The sequence below is a fragment of the Carettochelys insculpta genome, chromosome 8, assembly GCF_033958435.1.
Source record: "Carettochelys insculpta isolate YL-2023 chromosome 8, ASM3395843v1, whole genome shotgun sequence".
Taxonomy (NCBI): Eukaryota; Metazoa; Chordata; order Testudines; family Carettochelyidae; genus Carettochelys; species Carettochelys insculpta.
In genome coordinates, this window is record NC_134144.1 from 39,297,563 (window position 1) to 39,323,588 (window position 26,026).

General features: G+C 44.2%; 1 protein-coding gene across 1 annotated transcript in view; it reads left to right on the forward strand.

The window, feature by feature from the left end:
- The window catches only part of LOC142017126 (sodium channel protein type 2 subunit alpha-like), a 188,215-nt gene that overhangs the window by 45,407 nt on the left and 116,782 nt on the right, over window positions 1-26,026 (forward strand). Inside the window, exons 2-5 of the mRNA XM_075001783.1 lie at window positions 9,173-9,488; window positions 21,383-21,500; window positions 22,688-22,778; window positions 24,799-24,927. Of these exons, the coding sequence (XP_074857884.1) occupies window positions 9,225-9,488; window positions 21,383-21,500; window positions 22,688-22,778; window positions 24,799-24,927 (602 nt within the window). The 5' untranslated portion in view covers window positions 9,173-9,224. The remainder of the gene's footprint in view (window positions 1-9,172; window positions 9,489-21,382; window positions 21,501-22,687; window positions 22,779-24,798; window positions 24,928-26,026) is intronic.

Genomic DNA, 26,026 nt, shown 5'->3' on the forward strand with positions numbered 1-26,026 from the left:
TATCAGCTTTAGGCTATGGCCATACAGCAAAGATATTTGGAGAAAGCAGCCACTACTTCGAAATAAAGTTTATAGTGTCTACACTACGCACACGCTATTTCAAAATAAATGTGAAATAGCAGGTGCATGATTTTGAATTTAGTAAATCTCATTGCAGGAGGAGTAGTGCCTATTTTAAAGCTCCCCATTCGAAAGCACTCTTCCTGAAAAAATATTAGGAAGAAGGGTGCTTTCGAAAGGGGAACTTCCTTTCGAAGGAACACCATGTGCAGGGCTGTTTTGGCTTTTGAAAACAGCACTTCTGCAATGGTGGTGGTGGGGTTGTCATTATGCAAATGAGGTACTGGATATGCAAATAAGTATCTCGTTTGCATATTCAATCAACCATGTTTATATGCCCCTTTCAAAAGGGAGGGGTAGTATGGATGCAGCCTATGTGTCCAGACATGCTATTTCCAAATAGCTGAGTGCTTTTTTGAAATGCATTCTTGTGTGTAGCTGTGTTATTTTGAAATAGCTGTTCTGGAATGGATTATTTGAAAATAGTGCTGCTGTGTAGATGTAGACTTAGAGATCTATTAGGTGGCTCAGTGCTACGTTTTTTATCATTAAAACAGAAAAGAGTCAGATTTCTTCGCGTTGGTTTGTAGGATCTGTTTAGGGAAAAATTTTAAAAAGTTTGAATGTAATAGTGCTTAACTGTGTAACTTGTTCAAGTTAAATGGAGTGATGATTCTTCTATTCAGATCATATGAATGTGAGTTTGCTTGGTTCAGTCCCAGGTTCTAATGCAAGTAAACTCAAGGATAAAGGGTTCCTGCCTTAAAAAAAAAAAAAGGGGGGGGGGAGGGGGTCTGGATGAGAAATACTGTGGCACTGTGTATTCTATCAAGGATTTAAAAAAAAAAAAGTTGGCTTACATTTAGTTTTGATGTTGCACTTTTGTGAAGTGCTTGTTGTGGGGCGACACCTTGAAACAGCCCAGAAATGTAAAGCAGTGGAGAACAAAGCTGCTAGTAATGTTTTACACTGAAGGCATATGGTGTTCTGTAATTTTGCACTCTCTGCCTGTCAGTTTCTAGGTGGAATTTCAACATGCAGCTTTTCACGTTATCAAACCCTGTGATTACTGCCACAGGTATCACACGTGCCTCTCATCAGCAGGGGCACTTGTGATGTGATATATAATTCCGCAGCAGTTAAAAAGGGGCGATGACTTTGAAATGTAGATATTCCCCATCCCATAGTTCTGAAATAGCTTGTTTCTTCGCCTACAGGGGCATGCTGCAAGTTCCCTTTTTTGTGTGGGGGGTGGAGGGGTTGAGGTGGGTTGGAGGAGGTGAAGGGAGATTATAGCAAGAATTCAAGGGAGTGATTTGTTAGAGAGGGTAGGATGAATATAGATATAGGTTTTGTCTGGTTGATTTGCAGACGTGTGAGATTCCAGGTAATTCAACCTACCATAGAGACCGTTATTTTTAATATTTTCTATAATGTAAAATGATGTAAAATTAACCAGGATGAACAGTGTTTTTGTCATAAATTAAAATAAAAAAAATAAAATACTATTGGTGTCATAAAAATTCTTGGCGAAAATGAAACTATGCAGTTTGCAGATAAGTAAGCTATCCACTAATGTTAATCAAATACGGTAATATTTTGGTAATTGCATCCATTGACCAAATGTTGGTTAATAAATCCAATTTGGAAGGATGAACCTGTAGTACATAGTAGTAATATTTATTTGTTGCCAAATGTGAAAATGTTGTTTCACTCACCAATGTAAAAAATAGCTAAGTGAGATTTGTTAAATGATTTTGAACTATAAGTATTTGTTACATAATTGTAAAATTATGTTGATAGTTGCCCCCATTTTGTGATTTAAGAATATGCAAATTAATGCCAGTATCAAATCTGTTGTAAAATCCCACCAGGATTCCAAAGGAACACACACACGACCACATGAATGTGGCTGCAAATTCTTAATTCTCTTGAGCAGTAGGTAGTAATCACAAATAAACAAATGCCCCTGTTCTGACAGTTTGCTGTCTTATATTAGTGAGCCAAGTATCGTTCCCCACCCACAAGTATTCCATAGTAAGCTCTTGCAGTGAGGACAGGGTGGGTTATGTGGATGTCCTTTTCAGAACTAGAATAACTAACACTGACTCACAATCTCTTATGAAGTGAAATATTAACCACTTGAGCTGGAAGGAGGGTATCAGGTAATCCTGTTTAGTTATTAACCATCACAGCGTTAAGATTCTTTTAAAAGTCTGGAAATCACTCTCTGTACTAGAAACAGTAGTAGTAGGATGTGCATTTTAATTAAATAAAAATCTACTGGTGACTTGTAATCTGGACATCAGGCTTTATTGTTGTTTCCTACATATTAGCACAAAAAAGCCATTTTTCTTACACAAGATTCTTTAAAAATTTCTGTTCTTTACCTCAAGGATCCTCTTTTTACTAGAAATATTTAAAAATGGAATTACTTGATCCTAGTTTAGAAACTTGATTGAATAATTTTTTTTTTTTTTTTGAGATCTGGAGATTACCAGCTACTCTCATCGCACCTGAACAAACCTAAACATTACACTTCCCTGGGGAGGGAAGGTAAGAGTGCCACCAGGGAGGAAAAACTGTAACCATAGCAAGCCACATCCAAACAGTTACTGGAGGATCCTCTCTTTTAAACTCCTTTGTTTGTCAAATGATTACATACGCTTAACAGAGAAAAAAATTAAAAGTTATCTAACAGTCATTCAGAGTAACAAGTCCACAGGGAATCATATTGTAAAGGGTCCAAAGAAGGTGTTAAATTTATTACTACACAAATTACCTTTAATACCAAAGCAAATTATGATGAAATTGGTATAATACGTGAAATGTGGAGTATAGTGTTGTAGATTAATACCATGTTATGAAAATCACCATGCCAGTAGGGTTTTTGAAATTGCTTAATATTACACATTGTATAGAACAGTGCAGAAACACAATATTTCCATTACAGTTGAATACTTGTAATTGGTACATGCTGGTGGAGTTAGAAAACATGCTTATTAAGCTATTGCCTTGATTACCAGAGATTCAAAGGAACACATTGTAGGAGAGAGTCGCATTCATTTATTTAATTTGTTACAGCATGCTTATTTTAAAACAGTTCAAGTGTTCAAGCCACTGTATTCAAGTCAGACTGACTTACTGGGCAAAATAGTAGTGTCCAGTGAACAAAGGGTTACACAGTAGCTCCCATCCTTTCTCTAGCCTCAGAGAGGGGGAAGCTTTCGCTCCTTTCAGGTTTGCAATCCTTTGCCTCCAAATGGGCCTGAGGAGGGGAGCTTTAGGAATGACTGATAGGATGTACAGAAGGGTATAGCATAAATGTGTTGGTTCCCATGTGTCCAAAGGGAAGGCTTTCATTGCTGAAAAAAGAAAAGTCTCCTTCTCCCCAGGGCATTACAGTAGATCTAGTCTGGCAGGCCTTGCAGTGGACATCCTGCTCGCTGCTTGTTGACAGTGGGGAAGGAAATTTTCTGTCACTGCCTAGTTAACCTGGGAAGGGAAGGTTTATATCACCTTCCCCATAGCAGCCCAAGAACCCAGTATGCAGGGTAGGATGTTACATTAATTTTGTTAGATTTTACAAAATTCCCAGTGCAGCTGTTTGCTCCATAGTGGGCTGAATCCACTTCAGCGGGGAATAACAGAAAATATTCCTTAAAGAACTTGGGAAATGGGGATAGGGCTTCTATGTCCAGCTCAGTGAGGAGAAAATCCCCTCACCGCCTTAGTAATGGTAAAAGAAAAGTGGGGGTCCCAGCAACAGTGCTGGAACTGGTTGAATAGGTAGATGTATGGATGCTGACCTCCAGGAGGTGGAACAGATTACTAAGGAAGGATGAATTATTGCTAGATAGTTGCAAGGTTAATCCATATTCCTGGTATCTTGTATTTCTTTCTTTGGTCTCTCACAATGGGACATTGACGTTAATAAGCTCAGTCACCAACTGCTTATTACTTTGAGGGGTAGCAGTGTGAGCCTATTTCTGAAAAAACAACAGGGAGTAGTCCTGTGTCACCGTAAAGATTAACAGATTTGGGCGTAAACTTTAGTAGGTAAAATCTGATGATGTGGGTTTTAGCCACAAAAGCTTATGCCCAAATGAATCTGTTTGTCCCTTCACTGTTTCTGCTTATTACTGTTACTGCTTGCAGAAAACATCAAGTATGGCATTTGAATGGGCTAGGTGTGCATTTTAGCTGTTCTTAGTTACTGAAAAACATGACACTTCTGTTTTCTGCCAGTTGTACAAGTTCAGCATTGATCAAGGTGATGAGTAACAAAAAAAAAGTACTGTTTTAATGTATAACGTATAATGGTAATGGCCCAGGTGGCTCTTGCTTATGTGCATTAAGTGTGTTAATGGTCTTTGTTCTAGCCTGCTGGATCCTGGACTAGATCAACTGAACTGTTCATGAGCGTCAAATTAAAGTGCACCAGGGTCGATTCACACTTCAGCTTGCCATGAATTAAGTCTGCATCTACACTACGAGATAAATGCAAATTTAATGCAGTTAGCTCAATATTATCATGTGACTGTCTTCACTGGAAATACCATTAGCTTGATTTTGGGTGCACTAATCTCGAGATTACATAATCACAGTTACCTGATGGGCATAGTGTCAAGCTCAAATTCAGAAGTTCAATGAAAGGCCAGTGTGGAAGCGCCGCGCCTTCAAAATCAAATTTACTGGCTTCCAGACGTGTCCTGTATGTAAACCACAAGGCCCCTCTCACTGCTCTGCTCTGGCTGCTGCTCTCCAGTAACAAGAAGAGCATGAATTTCCAAGTGGGAGCAGTGAGCGGTTAGCTGTGGGCTCATGCTAGTCTGACAGTCTGAGAAATGTCTGTCTGTTTTTGCTATTAGCACTGGGAATGCATCTGCCCATTTAAATAGCCCTGCAAGGGAGTTCATGGCTCTGTGCGTACACCTGTTGTTTTTTTTCTTCGCTGCCTGGCACCAGTCCCTGACCCACTGTATCACATGTCAACAAGGCTGCTGTGGGGGTCATGCCTGCATAACACACTGAGAAACTTCTTCTCAGCAGTTGACATTTGTGTGCGAACCCCCTTCCTTCCCCCACAAGTGTCACACAGTCTGGCTCTTTCCTGTGCTCAGCCAACCCAATAAAAGGATGTGCCCGCTGTTTGGTGCTCACCATGCTGCCAGTCGCATGTTTAGGGCTCCAAGGATAGGAAAGATATTCGGGGGCTTGCAGCTGCCATAGGGATGTCTCCCCTAGTGATTAAGATATGGGGACTTAGCTGCAGGGAAGTCTCCCCCAGTGGCTAAAATATTCAGGGGCTTGTTGTCACCATGGGGAAGTCTCCCCCAGTGGCTGAGATACTGGGGGCTTTGCTGCTGCTGTGGGGAAGGACCACTTCAACTGCCCCCCCGCTTGAACCCCCCCATACCCATAACAGGGCTTGCTGCCACCAGGAGAAGTCTCTCCCAGCAGCTAAGATACTGGGGGTCTTGCTGCTGCTGTGGGGAAGGACCACTTCAACTGGCCCCCACACTCACTCCCCCTTTACACATACCGGGGCTTGCTGCCACTGGAGGGAAGTCTTCCCCTGGCAGCTAAGGTACACGGGGCCTTGCTGCCGCAGTGGGGAAGGACCACTTCAGCTGGCCCTACTGAATCCCCTCTTCACCCGTACCAGGGTTTGCTGCCACCGAGGGGAAGTCTCCACCAGTGGCTAAGATACAGGAGGGCTTGCTGCTGCCAGGGGGAAGTTTTTAGGGGTTTTGCTGCTGCCATGGGGAAGGACCACTTTAGCTGCCCCCCCCCCCAATGCCCATAGCAGGGCTTGCTGCTGCCAGGGAAAAGTCTCCCTGGGGGGCTAAGATACACAGGGGCTTGCTTCCACTAGGGGGAAGTCTCACGAGCTGGAGGGGCTGATTCCCCCTGAAGGGACCACGTCACATGGGCCCTAAGTGCGTGTTTTCCCACCCCCGAAAACATGAGCTGGCCCTACCATCAATGAGGTTTAGGGCTTCTGCCATGCCGTCATTATGCCTACAGGGCATTCTTTCTGTATTGTTCTGTTTTGTTCCAATCCTCCTTGTTGAGAACATGGTCATTGCACAGAAGCCTTACTCTCCCCAGCAGAAATGTAATGAGGGGGGAAACCAAAATTTTTTTTCCTACTCTCTTCTATTCGCTTTCTCCTCACTTTAAAGTACAGTCCAGACCTCTGTATTATTTTCAGGGGTCATGTCCGTGGGAGGTGGGACACTCAGTGGATGGCCAGTTCAGAGCACAGTTGTTGAACCAGTCTTTAAAGTGTTACTTGACTGCTTTTTGTTTTGTTGAACCCGTGTGGGCAATATAATGAGTCACGCAACCAAAAATTCTTTTTTCCTATACTTTTTTGTGCTGTTTCTTCTCACTTAAAATACAGTCCAGGACCCTGTATTATTCAGAGGGATCACACACGATGGGAAGTGGGATACTCAGTGGATGGCCAGCTGAGAAGACAGTCTTTGCACGGAAGCCTTACTATGCACTGGAAAGCCAAAGGCTCTCCCCAATACCAATATAATGCATGGAGAAACCAAAAATTATTTCTTCATGCACTTTTCTATCCTCTTTCTTCTCACTTTAAAGTACAGTCCAGGACTCTACTATTTTCAGGGCTCACATGCTTGCAGTGATGGAAGGTGGGACAAGTGAGTGGCCAGTTGAAAATACAGTTGCTGCACCTGTGTTGCCAATGTAATTTGGGGGGAAACCAAAAATTCTTTTTTCCTAGATTTTTCTATCTTCTTTCTTCTAACTTTGCGGGTCCCTGCATTTTTTCCAGGGATCGACATATTTTCAGGGATTGGGAGGGGAATGAGGAACATGCAGTGTGTGAAGATGTCAAGACCAGCGAGCATACCCAGAGTGCTGTGGGGATAAGGGAACTGTGGGATAGCTTTCCACAATGCACTACTGCAACAGTCAAAGATAGCCAATTTGAGTGTGGCAGCAATGATTCGACTTTGTGAGGAGCACGTGGGAAGTGAGGATGGTCAAATTCAAACTTATAAATTCCAGAATTAGAAAATCAATATTAAGAAATTCAAATTTATTTTGTAGCGTAGACTTAGCCTAAATGTTCAGGTAGACAAGCATTTAGTATTTGTTCAACATAAACGTATTTGACACTCTTTAAAAGGCAGAGTGGTAAGTAATCAGCTGTCAGTTACTGTGAATGTCCAAAACAAAAAATTAGTCCAGTGGCACTTTTAAAGACTGACAAAATAATTTTAGGTGATGAGCTTTCGTGGGACAGACTCACTTCTTCAGATCATAGCCTGTGAATGTCCAGCATCACAAACAAAAAACTTTATAGAAACACAACTTGGTCACTACAAACAGGCTCAGATATTTCAGTGATTGTGGCAAAATAATTTTCAGTTATATTTTGTATTTATTTCTAGTAATGAGTACCTTCAGGATCAGGAAAATGGGGATCTTTTTCTGTCAATTTTTGACTTTGGTATTGTGCTCATTGGTTTAACTGGATACTGCATTGTCAGTGTTCCTGTTGTTTAGAGGCCATATTATGGGGTAACTTGCTGCTTTTTTAGACAGATATCAGCTAGGATTGCAGTTGAAACCAGGGAATTTATGAAATCCTTGTTTGCTGACTGGTGATCAGTGGCAGGGCTTTTGCTGTGATATTAGCATGCGTTTGCTGTGATATTTAAAATTACTTCAGTCCAAACTCTTATTCTTATCAGCCGTTAGCTTTGAATACATTTTTTATATAATGCACTGAATAATGTTAGACTGTGACCTCCCAGCCCTCTGTTTTTCCATATGCCTACAACTTTTCAAAATATTCATGTTTTGGATTAGAATGTTCCATGTTTAATTGATCCTGGAAAAAACAAATGTATACTGCTGAACCTGCTCAGGAGCATTTTTTAAGTCAATTATAACTTTCATTTTTAGTTCTCATCCTCTTTCCAGTTCTCAGTGAAATTTTTATCAGTGCCCAATTTAAAAATTGTGCAAATTTTGCTGAAGCCCCTTTTATAAAAGTTGTGGTTAGAATATCCTGGGGAAAGCAGGGGTTTTTAAATTTGCTTTTTCCCCCAGCGTTCTGCTCAAAAATGGCAGAAGGAAACTTCGGACAAGCTTTCAGGAAGAAACGTATTCAGATTAAAGCATGGAAGATTCAGCCGTAATGGTGAATATTCTGGGAAGTTACTAGGGCATGAAAAACACAGCTGTATTAGAAAAATGTTTCCCAGCTATCAGCCCTAACTCACAAGGATTTAACTGTGCATTTAGCTTTATGCACTGTGAGTAATACCACTGATGTCAATGGAACAAGTCTTTACAATTAAGTGCAGGCATACATCTTTGTGGGACTGGTTTCTCACCAATTGCAATCATAAGAAATTATTTTTTCTTAACAGGGTTTCTGGAATTACTGACTCATTTCTTTATTACTTGCAACATTTTGAACTACAAAAAGTAAAACTTATTGTCAACTTTTTTCTCATCTCAGTGTGCCTTTGTTTATACAATTGGCTTGCTTATTAGAATTGAATACCCATGGTTTCTTTGGGAGCCAATGCAATTGCCTTAGGGTTTTGTGATACAAAAGGGCTTGGAGCTCCCATCCACTAGAGCCCTGGGCCCTTAAAATTGCTGATGGAGTGCCATACAACATGCTCTGGGCAACAATGGGAGGGGCAGGGAGGGGGCACACCATGGTCCAGGCCTGCCCCAGCCCAGCCCCTTCTACCTGAGGCTCTGCCCCTTCTGAAGCCAGAGCAGCACCCCCTCCCTCCCACCTTGCTGAGGGTCCTGGCGAGGCTGTTGGCCCTAGTGTTCTCAAGAGGTTGATTTTTGCTTTAAAGCTGACCCTGTAGGCCTTGCTACTCAGGAGACAATCCTCAACATTGATATAGAGAGATAAGTGGGTCCTGATGAAAGTATCTTTAAAGGAACCTATGGGAATTAGGCACTCAGTTTCCTAAGGTGTCTTGGAAAACTCTCAATTAAAACCAGAGAAACCATTATATAAACACCAAGACGTGTTTTGAAATTTCTTCCTTTTGAGTTCTCTTGTTTTCCTAACTCTTTTTTTTTATTGCTTTTCTAGAACATTCTTATACAAGAGGCTGAACGTTAATTAAAATTTGCAGAATGAAAAGATGGCAAAGGCAATGCTGGTGCCACCTGGACCTGACAGCTTCTTCTACTTCACTAGAGAGTCTCTTGCAGCTATTGAGCAGCGCATTGCTGAAGAAAAGGTTAAACAAGACAATAAAGATGATGATGTCAGTGCAAAAAGTATCCCAAAGCCACATAGCGACTTGGAAGCAGGAAAGGTGCTCCCATTTATTTATGGTGACATACCTCCAGGAATGGTGTCCGAACCCTTGGAGGACCTGGACCCATATTATATCAATAAAAAGGTAAGTGCTTTCTAAGCCTACTCTTATGTTGCATCTGTTGACTTTAATGCAGTGTTGGACTTCAAAAACTGTAATTTAGGAGTGGCCAGCATGGCAGCCTCAACAAAAGTTATGTATGTCCTGTGATATCACATACACTAATGGATTTTTGTGGCCACAGTATGAATTTATTTGTAAATGCTCCATTTTTGTTGAATATCTGGCTTTTTAATGTTGGCCATATATTCCTTAGAGTGTTTGCCATTGGGGTGGAGAATAGGGTGATTTGCCTTCTAGCTTCATGTTTTTGTTTTCTGTGGACTCGCTGTTTCAGTTCTGTGTGTACCTACCCATCCTGTTGGCTGTGGGTAGTGCCTGTTGCACTATACCTACCATTTGGACAGTTTTATTTTGTTCAGGCTGTTGCTGACTTAACTGGCTCATGGTAATTACATGTTTTGATTGGCCGGCTACCTATGCGTGTTACTTCGGTTTTCTTGCCTTTTCAGATTGTTTTTCTGAGGTGCATCAGCATGTAATGGTATGATGACTAATGTTTCTGTGGTGCAGTCCATGGTGCCTATTTGGCTGTTGGCTGGCTATACGTAGCATGGAAAATTCCAAATGTGCAGATCCTGCAGTTTTCCAGAATTACTAGGTTATCCTTGCTGCAGAATCTCTTAGTTTGTGATGATGTTGATATTTATGATGGAGTTCCAGAGCCCAGGTCTTTCTTAGATGCAGCTGTGGAGAATCTCAGCAAGTATTTTGGAAATGGAGAGTCTACTCTGCTGAAGAGGAAAGCTTATTTGACCATGGGCTGCAGGTCAACAAAACTGCTTGTGAATTGGCGTGTTTGCCAAGGTTGGGTTTGCTATAGGGAGGAATCAGTTGCAATGTGAGAATTTTGGGATGGTATGATGATCATGGGCAAGGATATTTTTGTGATTTGGTGTAGCAAATGACCAGTTGAGCCAATGTTTACTGGCTGAAGATGCTAAAATTCCAACTTCTAATCTCATAATTGCTATCAGTGAGGCACTTGAGAGGGTTCACGGTGAAAGAGGTTCTCCATCTCAGACTGTTTCTGTCTTTGTGTCTATGCTTAGCCCATCATCCATTCTTTCTGCTTCCCTCTTCCAAATCATATGACACATGCATGTCTGCCCCGTGGCCTTAGCAACTGAAGTTGAGTGCCTCATTGTTTCCACTATAGTAGTATGGGGCATTTGCCTGATTTCACTGCCCATCCAGGGGTGTGCTGGGCTTGTGAAAAGGAAGACCACTTGAATTTATTGTGCTGTTCTACACAATTTCACCATGACCTGAGGCCTCAGGTGCATACTGTGAGTGCAAAGTCACAGGACCCTTATATTTTCTTTATGATCTCATATGCTAGAATGCTACAGCTAGTATCTTTGTATTGTAGAAATTAATGGTATGCCGCTGAAGTTTAGTTTCTCCCCTCTGGATTAGTTTGTAATCTGGACATTAGCCTAACTTCCATGATTATAAAAGCTTGTAAATGTGTATGCTTTGCATACACTGGGTGAAGATGTATGCTCTGCAAAGACATAGCCTTAACTTTGAAGTTTTACATTGTTGAAGGTGGGGCTCTAGATGCTGTTCCATTACTGTCCTATGATGTCTTTGCAGCTTGATGTTTTGCATAAATTCACATAGGACACTTGACATGTGGTTATGGCAACTAGACTATAAAGGAATACAGTTCTGTAGTTCAGAACTCCAACAATTTATTTAATGGTAATAGAGTTCTGTCCGAAGTTTCTGTATATTCTCTGAAGTTGGAGTCAAACATCAAGTCCTTTGAAGTGTCTGTATGTCATGTCTCCTTTAATTGTGCACAAGATCAGAGCAGAACTGCAGCTTGTGAAAGATAATGATATAATTTGGGAGATGGAAGGGCTCACAGACTGGCACTTTCCCACCGCTATTGTATACATGAAAAATGGGGACACATGAAGTACACAGATTTTAGGGCACTTAGTAAGAATGTGAAACATGAGCAGTTTCAACTGCTAGCCTTCAAAGAGATGACATTCCAGGTTTTTCTGGGGGAGGTATAGCTCAGTGGTTAGAGCATTGTCCTTGTAAATGCAGGGTTATGAGAGCAGTTCTTGTGGAGGCCTTTCAAGGGTCTCAGGCAGGTTAGATATATTTTTAGGTGGGAGGAATAGCTCAGTGGTTTGAGCATTGGCCTGCTTAAACCTATGGTTGTGAGTTTGATCCTTGAGGGGGCCATGTAGGGATCTGAGTAGACAGATTTTTTTTTTTTTGGCGGGGGGAAGATGGTGCTTGGTCTTGTCAAGAGGGCAGGGGTCTGTACTGGACTCAATGACCTCCCAAGGTCCTTTCCAGTTCTGTTAGATATGTATCTCCATATGTTTCTATTTCTATTTTTTTTTTTTTTTTTGCTGTGTTGGATTACTGATCCAGTTATGGGGAATTACCTGAAGCTGAAAGGACTCCCGATTTGAGAAATGCTGGTCTCCCCTGTATAATCTGTATAGTATAGGGTAAAAGTGAACACATCACCAGATTTTGGGAGACGGGGGACCAGATTTCATGTTTCATGATGCATTTTCCCATCAGTGAATTTGGGAGAACCCTAGATATTAACTATTGCCCTGGGATCACCTGGTGCTTCCTGCAAGGTACCACTGAACTTTGGGAAGAAAGGAAGGAAATTGGGGTGTGTGTGTGTATGGGGGTTGTCTTCTGCTTATTGCTGTTTGTTCTCTATTCCTGTTTTTCCTGGCTTCTGTTCCCTGAACTTAACATTCCTGTGTGTGATGGCGCACGCATAGATATTATTGAATGTGTGCAGTTACTTAGGGTCTGCTGTTACATATTTGTCATTTGGCCTTTTGTGTTAGTTTATGTGGAGAATAAAGTCCAGTGTAGAATACTAAGGGTAAGTCTATACTACGAAAAGAAGTCAATTTCAGATACGCAACTCTAGATACAGCCTTTGCTGTAGATACAACATGCATTCTAGAATTGATGTATTGGAACTGACTTATTTCCCTAAGAAAGACCTAGCCTCTATACTCTCACATCAGCCTCCCTTACTCCACACAATAGGGTCGAGTACAAGGGTCAACTGCCAACCCCAAAGAGATCGATTTTGCCGTGTCTTTACCAGACGTGCAGAATCAAACTCCAGAAGATCGACCACGAGCAGGTTGATCATCTTCTTAGTTTAGACAAGCCCTAAGGGTACGATTCACATAGGTGCAGAGGTTTTACACAAGGTTTTCTCTGCCACTTGCAATTTGTTACAGCTGTGTGAGTAGCTGCTGGCAGAAGGACCATGCAGAGGACTTCTCCACACCAGTTTCAAATAGGCCAGTACTGAAAGATAGTTCTTCCTCGAGTGTCCCCGTGGGTGGCTCCACGATAGGTGTCGGGCTTGCCCCAGCGCCGCAGATCGGATCTTTCCAGCAGTTTCTGCCGGACCGCGAATGCGCCGGCGTGCGCCGCTCCCCTGCGCACTCCCAGCCACGTGCGCGATCTGGTCCCCACCAGTTCCTTCTTAACCGCCATCGGCTGCAGACGGAATCTGCTCAGGCTGCGGCCAGAGTCAGCGTATTAGAGTTTTTTTCAGAGTTTGAGTTCTCTTTCAGAGTTCTTAGTTACATTGTTTGTTTGTTCCTTTATTGCAAAAAAAAATCTATATATATATATATATATATATATATATATATATATATATAGAGAGAGAGAGAGAGAGAGAGAGAGAGAGAGAGAGAGAGAGAGAGAGAGAGAGAGAGAGAGAGAGAGAGAGAGAGAGAGAGAGAGAGAGAGAGAGAGAGAGAGAGTCTTAGATACGAGAGGAGGAGCGGAGGCACCCCGGGAACGTGAAGGCCAGTAGGCCTCCTGCTGCGGCAGGCTGGAGTCCGTGAGAGGGGAACAGGCACAGAGAAGGTGCTAAGTACCCTATTAACAGCTCAAAGACTCACCGCAATGTCCTCTTCAGGATTCAAGAAGCGTGAGTCCTGCCGCAAAGCTATGCCGGCCTCTGATGGGCACAGTCAATGTATCAGATGCCTGGGGGAATCACACGTCACCCAGAAATGCTCCTTCTGTACAAAGCTCACGGCCAGAGCCAGAAAGGACAGAGAAATGCGGCTGAAAATGCTGCTGTTTGATAAGGCCCTCCAGCCAGACGTGCCGGGGAGGCCTCAGCCGGAGGGACCCACAGGGCTCCATAAAAGGAAGGCGGTGTCCCTCACCCCCTCAGTGCAAAAACGGAGGAAGCTCTCTCCAGCCTGATCCCTGCCGGCGGTCACAGCGAGCGGGACGGGCGTAGCTCATAGCCCCCAGCTGCAGTCACAAGCGAGCGGCAGCGCAGCAGTGCACATGGCAGAGGCTGAGCCTCCTATTACTAAACAGCTGGCCCGCGCATTCAGAGCAGCAGCCAGGCAAGCGCCGGAACCGGCGGCACCGCCGCTAGTGGCACAGACCCCCGCAGCACCAACGGTGCAGGGCCAACAGGCATGTAGCCTGCAGGCACCGGAGAAGACCACCCGCGCGGCACCGCAGATGAGCGTGCCGAGCGCGGTGCCAACAGCGGGGCCGAGATTCCCGGCACGGGGAGGGGCGGAGCCAGCCCCGCAGGGTAGGGGAAAGGCAGCAGTGAAAATCCGGCACCGCAGCCCTTCTCTGGACAGGGCTGCAGGGCTGCTCTCAACAAGTCCTCCCTTTATGCTGCGTACACCAACCAGGATATATGGGTCTCCCCCAGCCTACCCAGAGCCTCCTTCCCCGTTCCTCCAACCAGCGTCACCATGGCTCGGGCCACCCTCGCCTTTTCTGGGATTTGACCCTCTGGAGTACTACCATAAACCAGTTTCACCATTGTCTCAATTGTCCAGACAATCTCGCTCCCCCAGACATTGGGGGTATACACCTCGAGAGTGGTCCAGGTCTCCATCCCAGGAACCGTGCCCGTGCTGCCACGGTCGTCCTTATCACGCCGGGCATAGACACCATAGGCATACACCCAGGGGCAGGTCCCCCTCGACCACCCAGTACCCCTGCGGGCACTCACAGACGGGGACGGAAACACAGCTGTCTCAAGGGGAGCTGATTCTGGAACCCCGAGATTTTCCCTCGCAAGCCTCTAGTGAGAGGGTGTACCACCGGCAGCAGGACCCTGAGAGTTCAAGGGAGGTCTACCCTAGTGGTTCCTCCTTGTCCTCCCCCGACGAGGCTACGGCCCCCAGGGATGTTGCCCCCCCCGGATGACCTCAAACAGTTTCAGGAGCTGTTTAAAAGGGTGGCTTTCACGCAAGGCATCCAAACAGCAGAGGTGCAGGAGGAGCACCACAAGCTCCTCAAAAACCTGAGGCCTCCGGCCTCGTCCAAAATCGCTATCCCACTCAACGAAGCAATCATGGAGTCTGCTACCACCATATGGCAGACCCCAGCTTCCGCTCCACCTATAAACAAGAGGGCGGATAAGAAATACTTCGTCCCGGCGAAGGGCATGGAGTTTCTGTTTAGTCACCCACAACCAAATTCTCTGGTGGTAGAATCGTCTCAGCAGAGATCGAAGACTTCCCAGTACAAAGCGGGGGGAACGGACAGAGATACCAAGAAGCTAGAGCTATTTGGCAGAAGGGTATACTCCTCCTCCGCCCTGCTGCTGAGAATGGCAAATTATGCAGCACATCTAGCGAACCACAATTTCGACAATTACTCCAGGCTTACTTCTCTCATGGATTCACTTCCAGAAGATAAGAAGCCGGTGCTGAAGGCCATCGTGCAAGGGGGCTATGCAGCCTCAAGGTCAGGAGTCCAGATCACCCTGGACGTAGCGGACATGGCGGCATGCTCAACGGCTATGGCAGTGGTCATGCGCAGGGAATCCTGGCTCCAGACATCGGGTATCCCGAGGGATCTGCAGGCAAAAATTGTCGATCTCCCTTTCGACACGCAGAAGTTGTTTGCAGAGTCAACTGATTCGGTCCTTCATTCCAGTAAAGACTCAAGAGCCACACTCAGAACACTGGGTATTTATACCCCTCCATGCAGAAAGAAAAAGTATTACCCTCAACAACGGCAATACCTGTACGAGCCTCCGCGTGCTCAGTACCAACGGGGCGACGACCAAGGGCGGCATCAACAGCAACAACAGTATAGAACTCCCAGGCGACGTTCCCAACAAGGCCGTGCATCCTCGGGGCAGGCCCAAAGGCAACAAGTTTGACGGACAGATTGAGGGCTGCACTATTACTACCATCGAGCAATGTCATCCACAATTAATGTTCCATTATCGCCTCCGACTGTTCCACTCACAATGGCAAAAGATGACCACAGACAAGTGGGTACTAGAGATCATAGCCACGGGTTACGTGATTCCCTTTCAGTCGCTCCCACCGCCAAGACCTCCGCCCAGGCCTCATCTCAGGGATGCCTCCCATGAGGTGAAACTCAAGCACGAGGTGGACCACCTGAAGCTTATAGGGGCGGTCGAAAGAGTGCCGGAGCGACTTCAAGGGAAAGGGTTTTATTCATGATACTTCCTCACAGAGAAGAAAACAGGAGGCTGGAGGCCCATCTTAGATCTTCAAGGCCTCAACCGGTACTTGCACAAACAACGCTTTCGGATGATCACAGTCGCCTCTATACTCACGGCACTGGACGATGGAGATTGGTTTGCAGCCCTCGACCTACAAGATGCGTATTTTCATATAACGATCCACCCGGCTCACAGACATTTTCTCCATTTTATGGTCGGCAAAGAACATTTCCAATACAAGGTTCTGCCGTTCGACCTTTCCTCGGCCCCCAGAGTCTTTACCAAGACCCTGGCAGTGGTGTCAGCCGACCTGCACAGACAGGGGGTATTTATATTCCCATATCTGGACGACTGCCTACTGAAAGGGGCCTCGAAAGAGGAGGTACTACGCATGATATGCGTAACAGCAAACACGTTTTCTTCGCTGGGCCTGGTCATCAACCTTGCGAAATCAAAGATCGACCCCACACAGGACATAGAGTTCATAGGGGCATGCATATATTCTATCACAGCAAGAGTTTATCTACCCGACGCTCGCTTTTGCACCATCAGTTCCCTGGTACAAGTCATTACATACAGCCCCACGGTGCCCGTTTTAACGTGCTTGCAGCTGCTCGGCCGCATGGCAGCGGCAACGTTCGTGGTACAGAACGCCAGATTGCATATGCGCAACCTACAACATTGGTTGGCGAGCGTTTACAAGCCGGCATCCCATACCGTCCACAGGGTGGTGTCGCCCACGACAGAGGTGCGCAGATCCCTGCAATGGTGGGTAATCCCCAAGAACATGCTAACAGGGATACCCTTTCACCAGCCACAAATCTCTATTTTTCTCACCACCGACGCCTCCCACATGGGGTGGGGAGCACATATTGGCGAAAAGGTGATGCAAGGACTGTGGTCCCCTATGGAACAGTCACTGCATATAAATATTCTGGAGCTCAGAGCAGTGTTCAACGCCTGCAGACACTTTCAAGACCACATACAAGGCAAGGTAGTCGGGATCAATACAGACAATATCTCCACCATGTTTTATATAAACCAACAAGGCGGAGCTCGATCCCGTGCCTTATGTGCGGAAGCAGTCCGGCTGTGGAACTGGTGCATTGCCAACAATATAACGTTGAAAGCCTCGTACTTACCAGACGCTCACAACGTGAAGGCAGACCAGCTGAGCAGGCACTTCCAACTCACACACGAGTGGCAGATCCGCTCCGATCTGCTACGACTGATTTTTCAGGCATGGGGGTTTCCCCAGATAGACCTGTTTGCCACTCAGCACAACAAGAAGTGCCCCCAATACTGCTCCAGGGCAGGACTGGGGCGGGGGTCCCTGGGGGACGCGTTCGCGATTTCGTGGAAGGGCCCACTGCTTTACGCGTTCCCCCCCACGGTGCTCATCCACAAGGTCCTGCAGAAAGCCAGGAGGAAGAGAGCCCGCATGATCCTAGTGGTCCCCACATGGGATCAACAGCAGTGGTTCCCCTTGCTTCTCCACATGTCGGATCGTCCACCGCTTCCCCTTCCGGTAGCGCCGGACCTGCTCACGCAGGCCCAGGGGTCCATAGTGCATCCTCACCTCCGAGGCCTGCACCTACAAGCATGGTCAATCCATGGCTCAGCTCCCTAGAAAGTACATGTACGGAGGGAGTGCAACAAGTCCTGGAAAGTAGCCGAAGGATCTCCACCAGGAAGACCTACAAACAGAAACGGACTCGATTCACTGCGTGGTGTTCCACCAAGCAGTTAGATCCTCTTGAAGTGCCTATACCTGTCATACTAGAATACTTACTGGACCTCAAGAGAGGCGGGCTCTCCCTCTGCTCGTTGAAGGTCCATCTCGCCGCTATATCGGCTTTTCGGCATGAAGAGGAAGGGCCTACGGTGTTTGCCCATCCTATTGTTACCAGGTTCCTGAAGGGGCTGGTAAACCTGTACCCCCCTCGGAAACCGCTTGGACCTGGTGCTCAGCGTGCTAACGGGACCACCCTTTGAACCCTTAGCCACGGTTTCCCTCCGTCTCCTTACGATAAAGACAAGCTTCCTTCTTGCAATCACGTCAGCTCGCAGGGTCAGTGAGCTCGCAGCAGTTATGGCAGCACCGCCCTGCACGGTATTCTCAAAGGAGGCGGTAACCTTACGGCTGCACCTAGTCTTTGTTCCGAAAGTTTCTTCAGAGTTCCATCGTAACGAACCTATAGTTTTACCCTCATTTAACCCGAAGCCTCATAGCTCCAACAAGGAGGCACGCCTGCACCTCCTGGACGTGAGGAGGGCGTTGGCCTTCTACATAGACAGAACTAAGTCCTTCCGGAAAACGGACAGGCTCTTAGTTTCTCTCGCTCCCAGATCAAAAGGAGAGGGTCTCTCTTCACAGAGAATCTCGAAGCACATTGTGTCCTGCATAAAGATGTGCTACGAACTTCGAAAGACTCCTTTACTGGCCCCACCTAGGGCTCATTCCACCTGGGCGGTGGCGGCATCAACAGCCTTTTTCAAGGGCATCGCGCTAAAAGACATTTGCATAGTGGCGACCTGGTCATCCTATGACACCTTCGCCAAGCATTATGCCCTACACCGGGTATTCCAAGAGGATACCCGCCTCTCGACAGCGGTCCTTTCGGGGGCAAGCTGCACATAACCCAATTACCCACCTCCTTTCTTGGGTTACTGCTGGGTAGTCACCTATCGTGGAGCACCCACGGGGACACTCGAGGAAGAAAGAGAAGTTACTCACCGTAGTAACGATGGTTCTTCGAGATGTGTCCCTGTGGGTGCTCCACCACCCGCCCATCCTCCCCACTTTGGATCTCTGTTTGGTGTTTTTCAGGAGCATCCGAGGCGGTTGGTCAAGGAACTGGCGGTGGCCGGGAGCGCGCAGGGGAGCGGCGCGCGCCGGCGCATGCGCAGTCCGGCAGAAACTGCTGGAAAGATCCGATCTGCGGCGCCGGGGCGAGCCCGACACCTATCGTGGAGCACCCACGGGGACACATCTCGAAGAACCATCGTTACTACGGTGAGTAACTTCTCTTTTTGGCTCATAATGTCAATACCAACTTAGAGATCCTGGGAAGCACCCTTAGGTTTGATATAGGGAGAAACAGTAGCCCGTATATTCTCTCTCTGTCTGAACTAGCACCTGTAGGTGGTCTATACCATAATCCAGTGCCATGCAGTTAATTCCAGTTTTTTCAGTATACATGGAGTTCCTCTCAAAAACCCCAATTAAATTGGATCAAGCCGGATTCCTATAAAACTTAGAACAGGTGTATCAAAACTAAACTTTTAATTAGAAATCATTCTGATTAGTGAAAAACAATTAATTTAAGGGAAAATATCAGGAAAATGGTGCATCATTACGTGAATTAGACATTCCAAAGCTCCATGAAGTGTTCTAGCATAGTTTTAAAATTGGAAAATGAATGGGATGCATCAGTTACTCAAAATTGCTCTTGAAATGAAATGGACAGGTTGAACAAATAAAGCTTATTGTGTATGTGAAGTAACATGAACTTCAGCAGTTTTAAGAATACTTACTTACTAACCTGTTGATTCTGTATAGAAAGTGAAAAGCACATAAGGGATAGGGTCCCTCTACCTCATTCCCTCATGAATAATATAAATATATATGAAAGTAAATAGTTAATAATAACTAATTGATTTGTGGTCAATATAAAAGCCTGGCATCAGTGAAGAAAATGCCTTCTTTTCTATTGAGCCCTACTAAATCTTTTCATATATTCTGTTGTAAATATGTAAAGACCAGCCAGTGTGACACACATTACTAAATGTTGTTGGTCTTCAGTTATGTAAATGTTTGTTTTACTAAATAATTAAGCTTAATTTTAATTTGACAGGATCCTGTTAAGGCTGCATAATTTTACAAATAAGCAACATTGTTAAAAACTGTTAGCAGCTTTATTATTTTTTCTTTGCAGGAGTTCCATAGCTTAGGTCACTGGTGGGCAACCAGCAGGCCCCATGTGGCCTATCACGATAATCTGACAGCAAGTCATGAGCGATTTTGCTGACATTGACCATATGCAGGCACCACCTTCCCTCAGCTTGTAGTGGCTATAGTTCTCTGCAGCTGACCAATGGGAACTGTGGGAAGCAGCGCAGTCTGGAAGGGTATGCTGGCCTCCGCTTCCCACAGTGCCTGTTGGCTGGGAATGATGAACTGTGGCTGTTTGGAGCAGAGGGGTGCTGTGCCTGTGGATGGTCTTTTTGCCCACAATCAGATTATCCTAATGGCCTGCTTGTGGCTCACAGGCCACAGGCTGCCTCTACCACTGACATGGGTCCATTCCTTTGAAAGGCAATCCTTCAGTGCTTACCAGCCTTCCCCTCTTGGTTAACAGTTTCATTATACAGATGAAATTTAGTTGGCTTGGGAAGTCATGATACAGAGGAAGAATTGATCTCTTGGGTACCTACATGGAAAGCACTTTGCATTGGAGTCTGTGTTCAATGAAGAACAATTGCAGAGCATGGGGTATTGGGATAATGTGTTCATACAATATGCATTACTAAGCAGTTGAGATGTTGCTTTTAGTACCATATGGCATCAGTGGAGAAGGGACATTTTTTGACGCTCTTCGCTCATCCAGCCAGAATCACCTTAGTCATCTTTGGGCTCATATGTAGGCGGATCCAAGTGCAGAGTTCAGCATTCAGAAAGCTGGGAGAAAGTGGTTATTTACACTTGATTTAGAGGAGCTGCAGAACACACAACAGCTCCTCTGAATCTATAGAACATATGTACTCCCAATAGTGTTTCTCTCCTACACAATTCTGAAATACTGGAGTGATTAAGTAATAGGAATCTATTGCAAATGGCCATTCAGGTTCCCCAAATTGGTGGTATTTGAGAACTAAAGTTCCTCTGAGGATACTCCAGATTGGACCCTCTGTGACACTAATGCCATTGAGTTCATTTTTCACCTTTAAAGAGAGATGTTAAAGTAATGTTGCTGTTTGATTACACTAATATTCTTGAATCATGTTTCTCAGGAGTGGAGTGGGCAGGAGAGAGGTTGTCCAATACTTTGTCCTCAGTTTAGATGATTGTATTGTGTACCAGGTCAGTGTAGAAATGAAAATTTCTTCTAAGAGAAGGAGACACCTTGAACTTTTTAAATTATTTCTGTAGAAATTATGGCCTGATGCTTGTTTGTGTTTTTCTATTAAACCATGAAAAGTAAATGGGACAACTAACACAAATAGCAGCTGCCAACTCAAATCTCAGTTTACAGCAGCACAGTACATCAGGCAGTATAAACATAACCAACAATGAAAACTGCTTAACTGAGACTGAAAATGTTTATTCATACTTTCTAAATGTGTATTTTTTCATTTTTTTCCCCAGACTTTTATAGTATTGAATAAAGGGAAGGCAATCTTCCGATTCAGTGCCACACCTGCCTTGTACATGTTATCTCCTTTCCACCCTGTTAGAAAAATGGCGATTAAGATTTTGGTTCATTCATATCCTTTTCATGTGGTTTGTTTAAAGGTTGTCTGTTTTTAATTCGTAACATTGGGTTGTTTTAATATTGAAATGTTTCTGTTCTTAATGCATCATCTCACAGTAAATCTGAATTAATCACGTTGAACCACTGATCAAATTCAGTGGAAAAAAAAGATAATTGTATATGCCTAGATTACAGAATTAGCATTAGAAGCCACTGTTTCAACATTTTTCATTAATTGCCTGTTACTTTTATGAAATTTCTTAATGTGTATTGCAAAGCCGATGAACCCAGGTTGTCTGCAGGTGGATTTGAACTCAGGATTTCAGGGGCTAAAGCCAAGCGTCTCTACCACATGAGCTACAAGGCAACAGATACTGGGTGACATAGTATCAGAGGGGTAGCCGAGATAGTCTGTGTCTTCAAAAACAACAAGAAGTCCTGGGGCACCTTGCAGACTAACAGATATTTTGGAGCATAAGCTTTCGTGGGCAAAGACCCACTTTGTCACATGCATGAATGGAGGGCGTTCTGAGGGTGAGGGGTTCAATATATGGGCTTATGAAAAGGAGGGAGGGCCAGAGTTGATAAGGTCAGTTCAGTCAAGGAGGATGTGGCCCATTATCAGCAGTTAATGTGGAGTTGTGAACATCAAGAGTGGAGAAACTGCTATTGTAATTGTCTAGCCATTCCCAGTCTCTGTTCAATCCTTGGTTGATCCAGTCAAATTCACAAATTAATTGCAGCTCTGCAGTTTCTCTTTGGCATCTGGTTTTGAAGATTTTGTTGTTGTAGGATTGCTACTTTTAAATCTGTTACTGAGTGTACAGGAAGACTGAAATGTTCTCCTACAGGTTTTTGTATGTTACCGTTCCTGGGTTACATACTTTCCTTAGCTGACCAAGTGCCTCCCAAGCTTTAGAAACCTCCCAGCAGTTGATCTTGGATGAGCCCCCACCCCCGCTTGTGGCTCCAAAGAACCAGGGCTGTCAGTAAGTGGGATTCAACCTGGGACCTTAGGAGCTAAATCAATGAGCCTCTACCACATTTCCTTGGCTCTTAGCTAAGTAGAGCTGGCTTTACTCCCTGGGTTACAGTATTATCTACATTATTAACTGTCCATATCCTGGGAAATGGCTTACATTGAATGTGATAGTTCCTTGCATTTAACTTGTCATTCTGTGTTCCTTGACTAAAATTTACATTATTCAGCATACTTATTATGTGCACTATTCTGACTAACTGTGTATTTATGACATTGAGTAACCCTCCAGAGTGGGCAAAGAATGTTGAGTAAGTAAATGTGATATCATAAAGTATGTGTTTTGCTTCACAGTGATGTTGGGAATGTTCATATACTCCTTTAAAAATCTAACATGAGGTATTGAGAAATGAATCTTTCTGTCTTTCTTTCTCCCCCACCGACCTCTCTACAAATGTTCCTATGACCATTTTCTTACACAAAAATATTTTGATAGCCCCACTATAATCCACGGTATAGGAACAAGACCTCAGAATGATGTACCTTATCGATTCATACCTGGAAAACAGTTTATATTGTCAATGCAGATCACCCCAAAGTGTCAAGAAGCTGTAATTTGCTCCCTCACTCTTCACTCTAGTCCTGATTGGATCCTAGACAAGAATCTGGTCCCAAGTTGTCTGACGTTTTTGTTAGATCTGAGAATTGCCTTTGGTATCCTTGATCATGAGGTGTTACTGACTTGCTTTCATACTAAAGGGTGTGGATGGGTCTGTTTTTGAAAAGCTCCATTCCTTCCTTGCCTGTTTATTTCTAAAGGCTGGAGTTGGGCATTTACTCATATTCTTACCAACTTTTGCAGGCTTTGGATCAGGCCCTAGATGTCTGTCTAATCCAACCAACTAGTGTTATCAAGTGCCTTATCCAGTGTGTGTGTGAGAGAGAGACAGAGATTGAGGCTTGAATGAGTGCTAGGTAACTGAAGTTTACCCTATTTAAGACAGAGATGAATCTGTTAGGTTGAGGGAAGCTTCCAGAAATTATGGTAAGGACCATATTTCCCAGTTTTTCTTGCATGTGTGTTTATTAAGAAGCTGAGGATAGCATTGACGGCTAGCTGCCGTTAGACAATCATATATCAGCAGTCTCTTGAGAAGTATTTCTTCAACTTTATCCAGATAGGAGACTTCGATAGCTTTTATTGACTGTGACCCTTGCTACTGTAATCCAGGTTTTGTCCCTTAATGCCAAATTATTTCAGTGCTCTTAACAGTGGTTTACACCTCTAGTCAGTTCAGAAAGTGAAACAAGTACAGAATGTAATTGAGAGGTAACCTTGTTAGTCTGTATTCTAGCAAAACAAGTCTATTATAACAAAACAAGCCAGCAGTCATATAGCACTTTAAAGTGTTTTGTTTTGTTTAAGTACAGAATGTAGCAGTCTACTTACTAAGTCCTGTATTTCAAAGGAGCATATGACATTGGAGCCTCTTCTGCATTAGTTGCCTGTTTGTTTCAGGATAGAATGAATTTAAGGTGTTTTTCTTATGTATAGACTCTTGAGCATCTTTGGAGGAGTCTGTTTTCAAAAAGCTTTCTCTGGATATGAAAGGAAGTGGAGCCTCTCAGCATAGAAAAGAAGGCTGTTAATGGAGAGCCTTGGGGAGCCATCAGTTCTGAAACCTATTTCCATCCCACCCCTATCAGAAACAGACCAGTTTTCTTCAATTTCAGGGAACGCAGAGAGGCCCATCTCTCAGATCTAACACCCATGCTTAAAATTTTGAATCCAAGAAAATTGACTTGAGGTGGATTTAATTAGTTATTGTTTTTAACAAAAGCAATTTCAGGCCATTTTCAGACATTTTAAAATGTATGGGGTTTTTTTCACATTTTGAGCCCTGTCCAGTTGAACCTACACTAACTAAGCATGCTGTATTTACAGGCACACATAGAAGAAAAATAGCAACATCAAAATAATTTAAACTTTCTTTATGCTTTCTAGAATATTCTTCTGATATACTGCATGTGTAAACAGACACAGGATATCTTTGTGTAGGGAGGTATAAATATTTTATCTTCACTTCTCAGAGTGAAACACCACAATTGTTACTTGAGGTTTTGTCATAGGCAGGAGACAGAAAAGTTATGTCTGAATGCACTGGAATTTTGTAGTAGAGGTTTTATGGTCTGTTAAACTTGATGCAGTAGCAGCAAAGGCAGTTTATCTAAACATTTATGTTTTTACATGACTGTCCTTGTGGTTTTACTGTCACATTGTTGACTGATAAGATTAGGGCCATTAACACTTGCTTGGATGTTTTTTCTCAGGTACACTTTTACTGGAATTTATACATTTGAATCCCTTATAAAAATTCTTGCAAGAGGCTTCTGTATAGATGATTTTACTTTTCTTCGAGACCCTTGGAACTGGCTTGATTTTACTGTCATTGCATTTGCGTAAGTAATATAACAATTAAAAAGAAGAAACCTGTGACTGTGGAATGTCAGCGTTTTTTTTTTTTTTTTTAAAAGCATTTTTTCTGCATTTAGAGTGATTTGTAACCAAATCTTGTTACTTCTCTTACATACCTATATCTGGTACAGCAAAAAGACATTCACCCACAAGTGTAAATTAGAAGTAATCTTTGCGTCTTCACTGCATAGTGTGGCCAACCTAGTAGTCTGTGTTAGGCTTTCAAAAATATAATCAATGTAATCCACTTAATCTGAAATTTATGTTTAACAAGTAGTCACTAGAGCTTATTAATGTAAGGCAAACTGCAGTGTAAGGAGAATATGTAAATGTAACTCATTGGCTTTTAGATGACCAAAAAGGCCTAGATAAAAGGCTACATCTGCGCGACGGTGATCCTTCGAAAGAAGATTGTCTGGAAGATCTCTTCTGAAAAAATCTTCTTTTGAAAGGGTTCACCCACACACATAAAAGCAGATTGAAAAAAAACAATCCACTCTTTCAATAGAGAGTGCCCACACAGCCCCCACTCTTACAAAAGAATGGGCCAGGGATCAAAAAATCCAATACCATGAGGACTCCTCCTTCAAAAAAGGGCCTTGGGGGTGTCTACACACTTTTTTCCCCCAAAAAGAATCTTTCGGAAAAAGGTGCTCTTCTTCATCTGGGAGAACAGGGATTGGCAACCTGAGGCCCTGGAGCCACATGCGACTCTTTGAGGAGTCACTTGCAATTCAAGGTACTGACTCCTCTGCATCTCTGAACGTTGGAATTAGGCTTGCTGTACATCCAGTTGATTCTCTGTCTGGCTGGGTTTTTACAAAATCAGAAAATGTCCGGGATTTTGCTCAGTTCCTGCAAACTCTTTCTGCAGCCCTGGAGTTCCTCTTCCCTCTCCTGCGTCCCCCTCCCCCCACTTTGCCTCTGCTCAAGTTACAGCTGCTCCAGCTAGTCAACGGGGAGCAAAGTCAGAAATAGTGTGTAGGAGCGAAGCTGTGCTAGGAGATAGTAGGAGGGTTCCCCACCCCCCTTTGTTTAGGGAAGTAGGATCTATGGGGGGTGTTCAGGCTGGGAAGTCAGCCT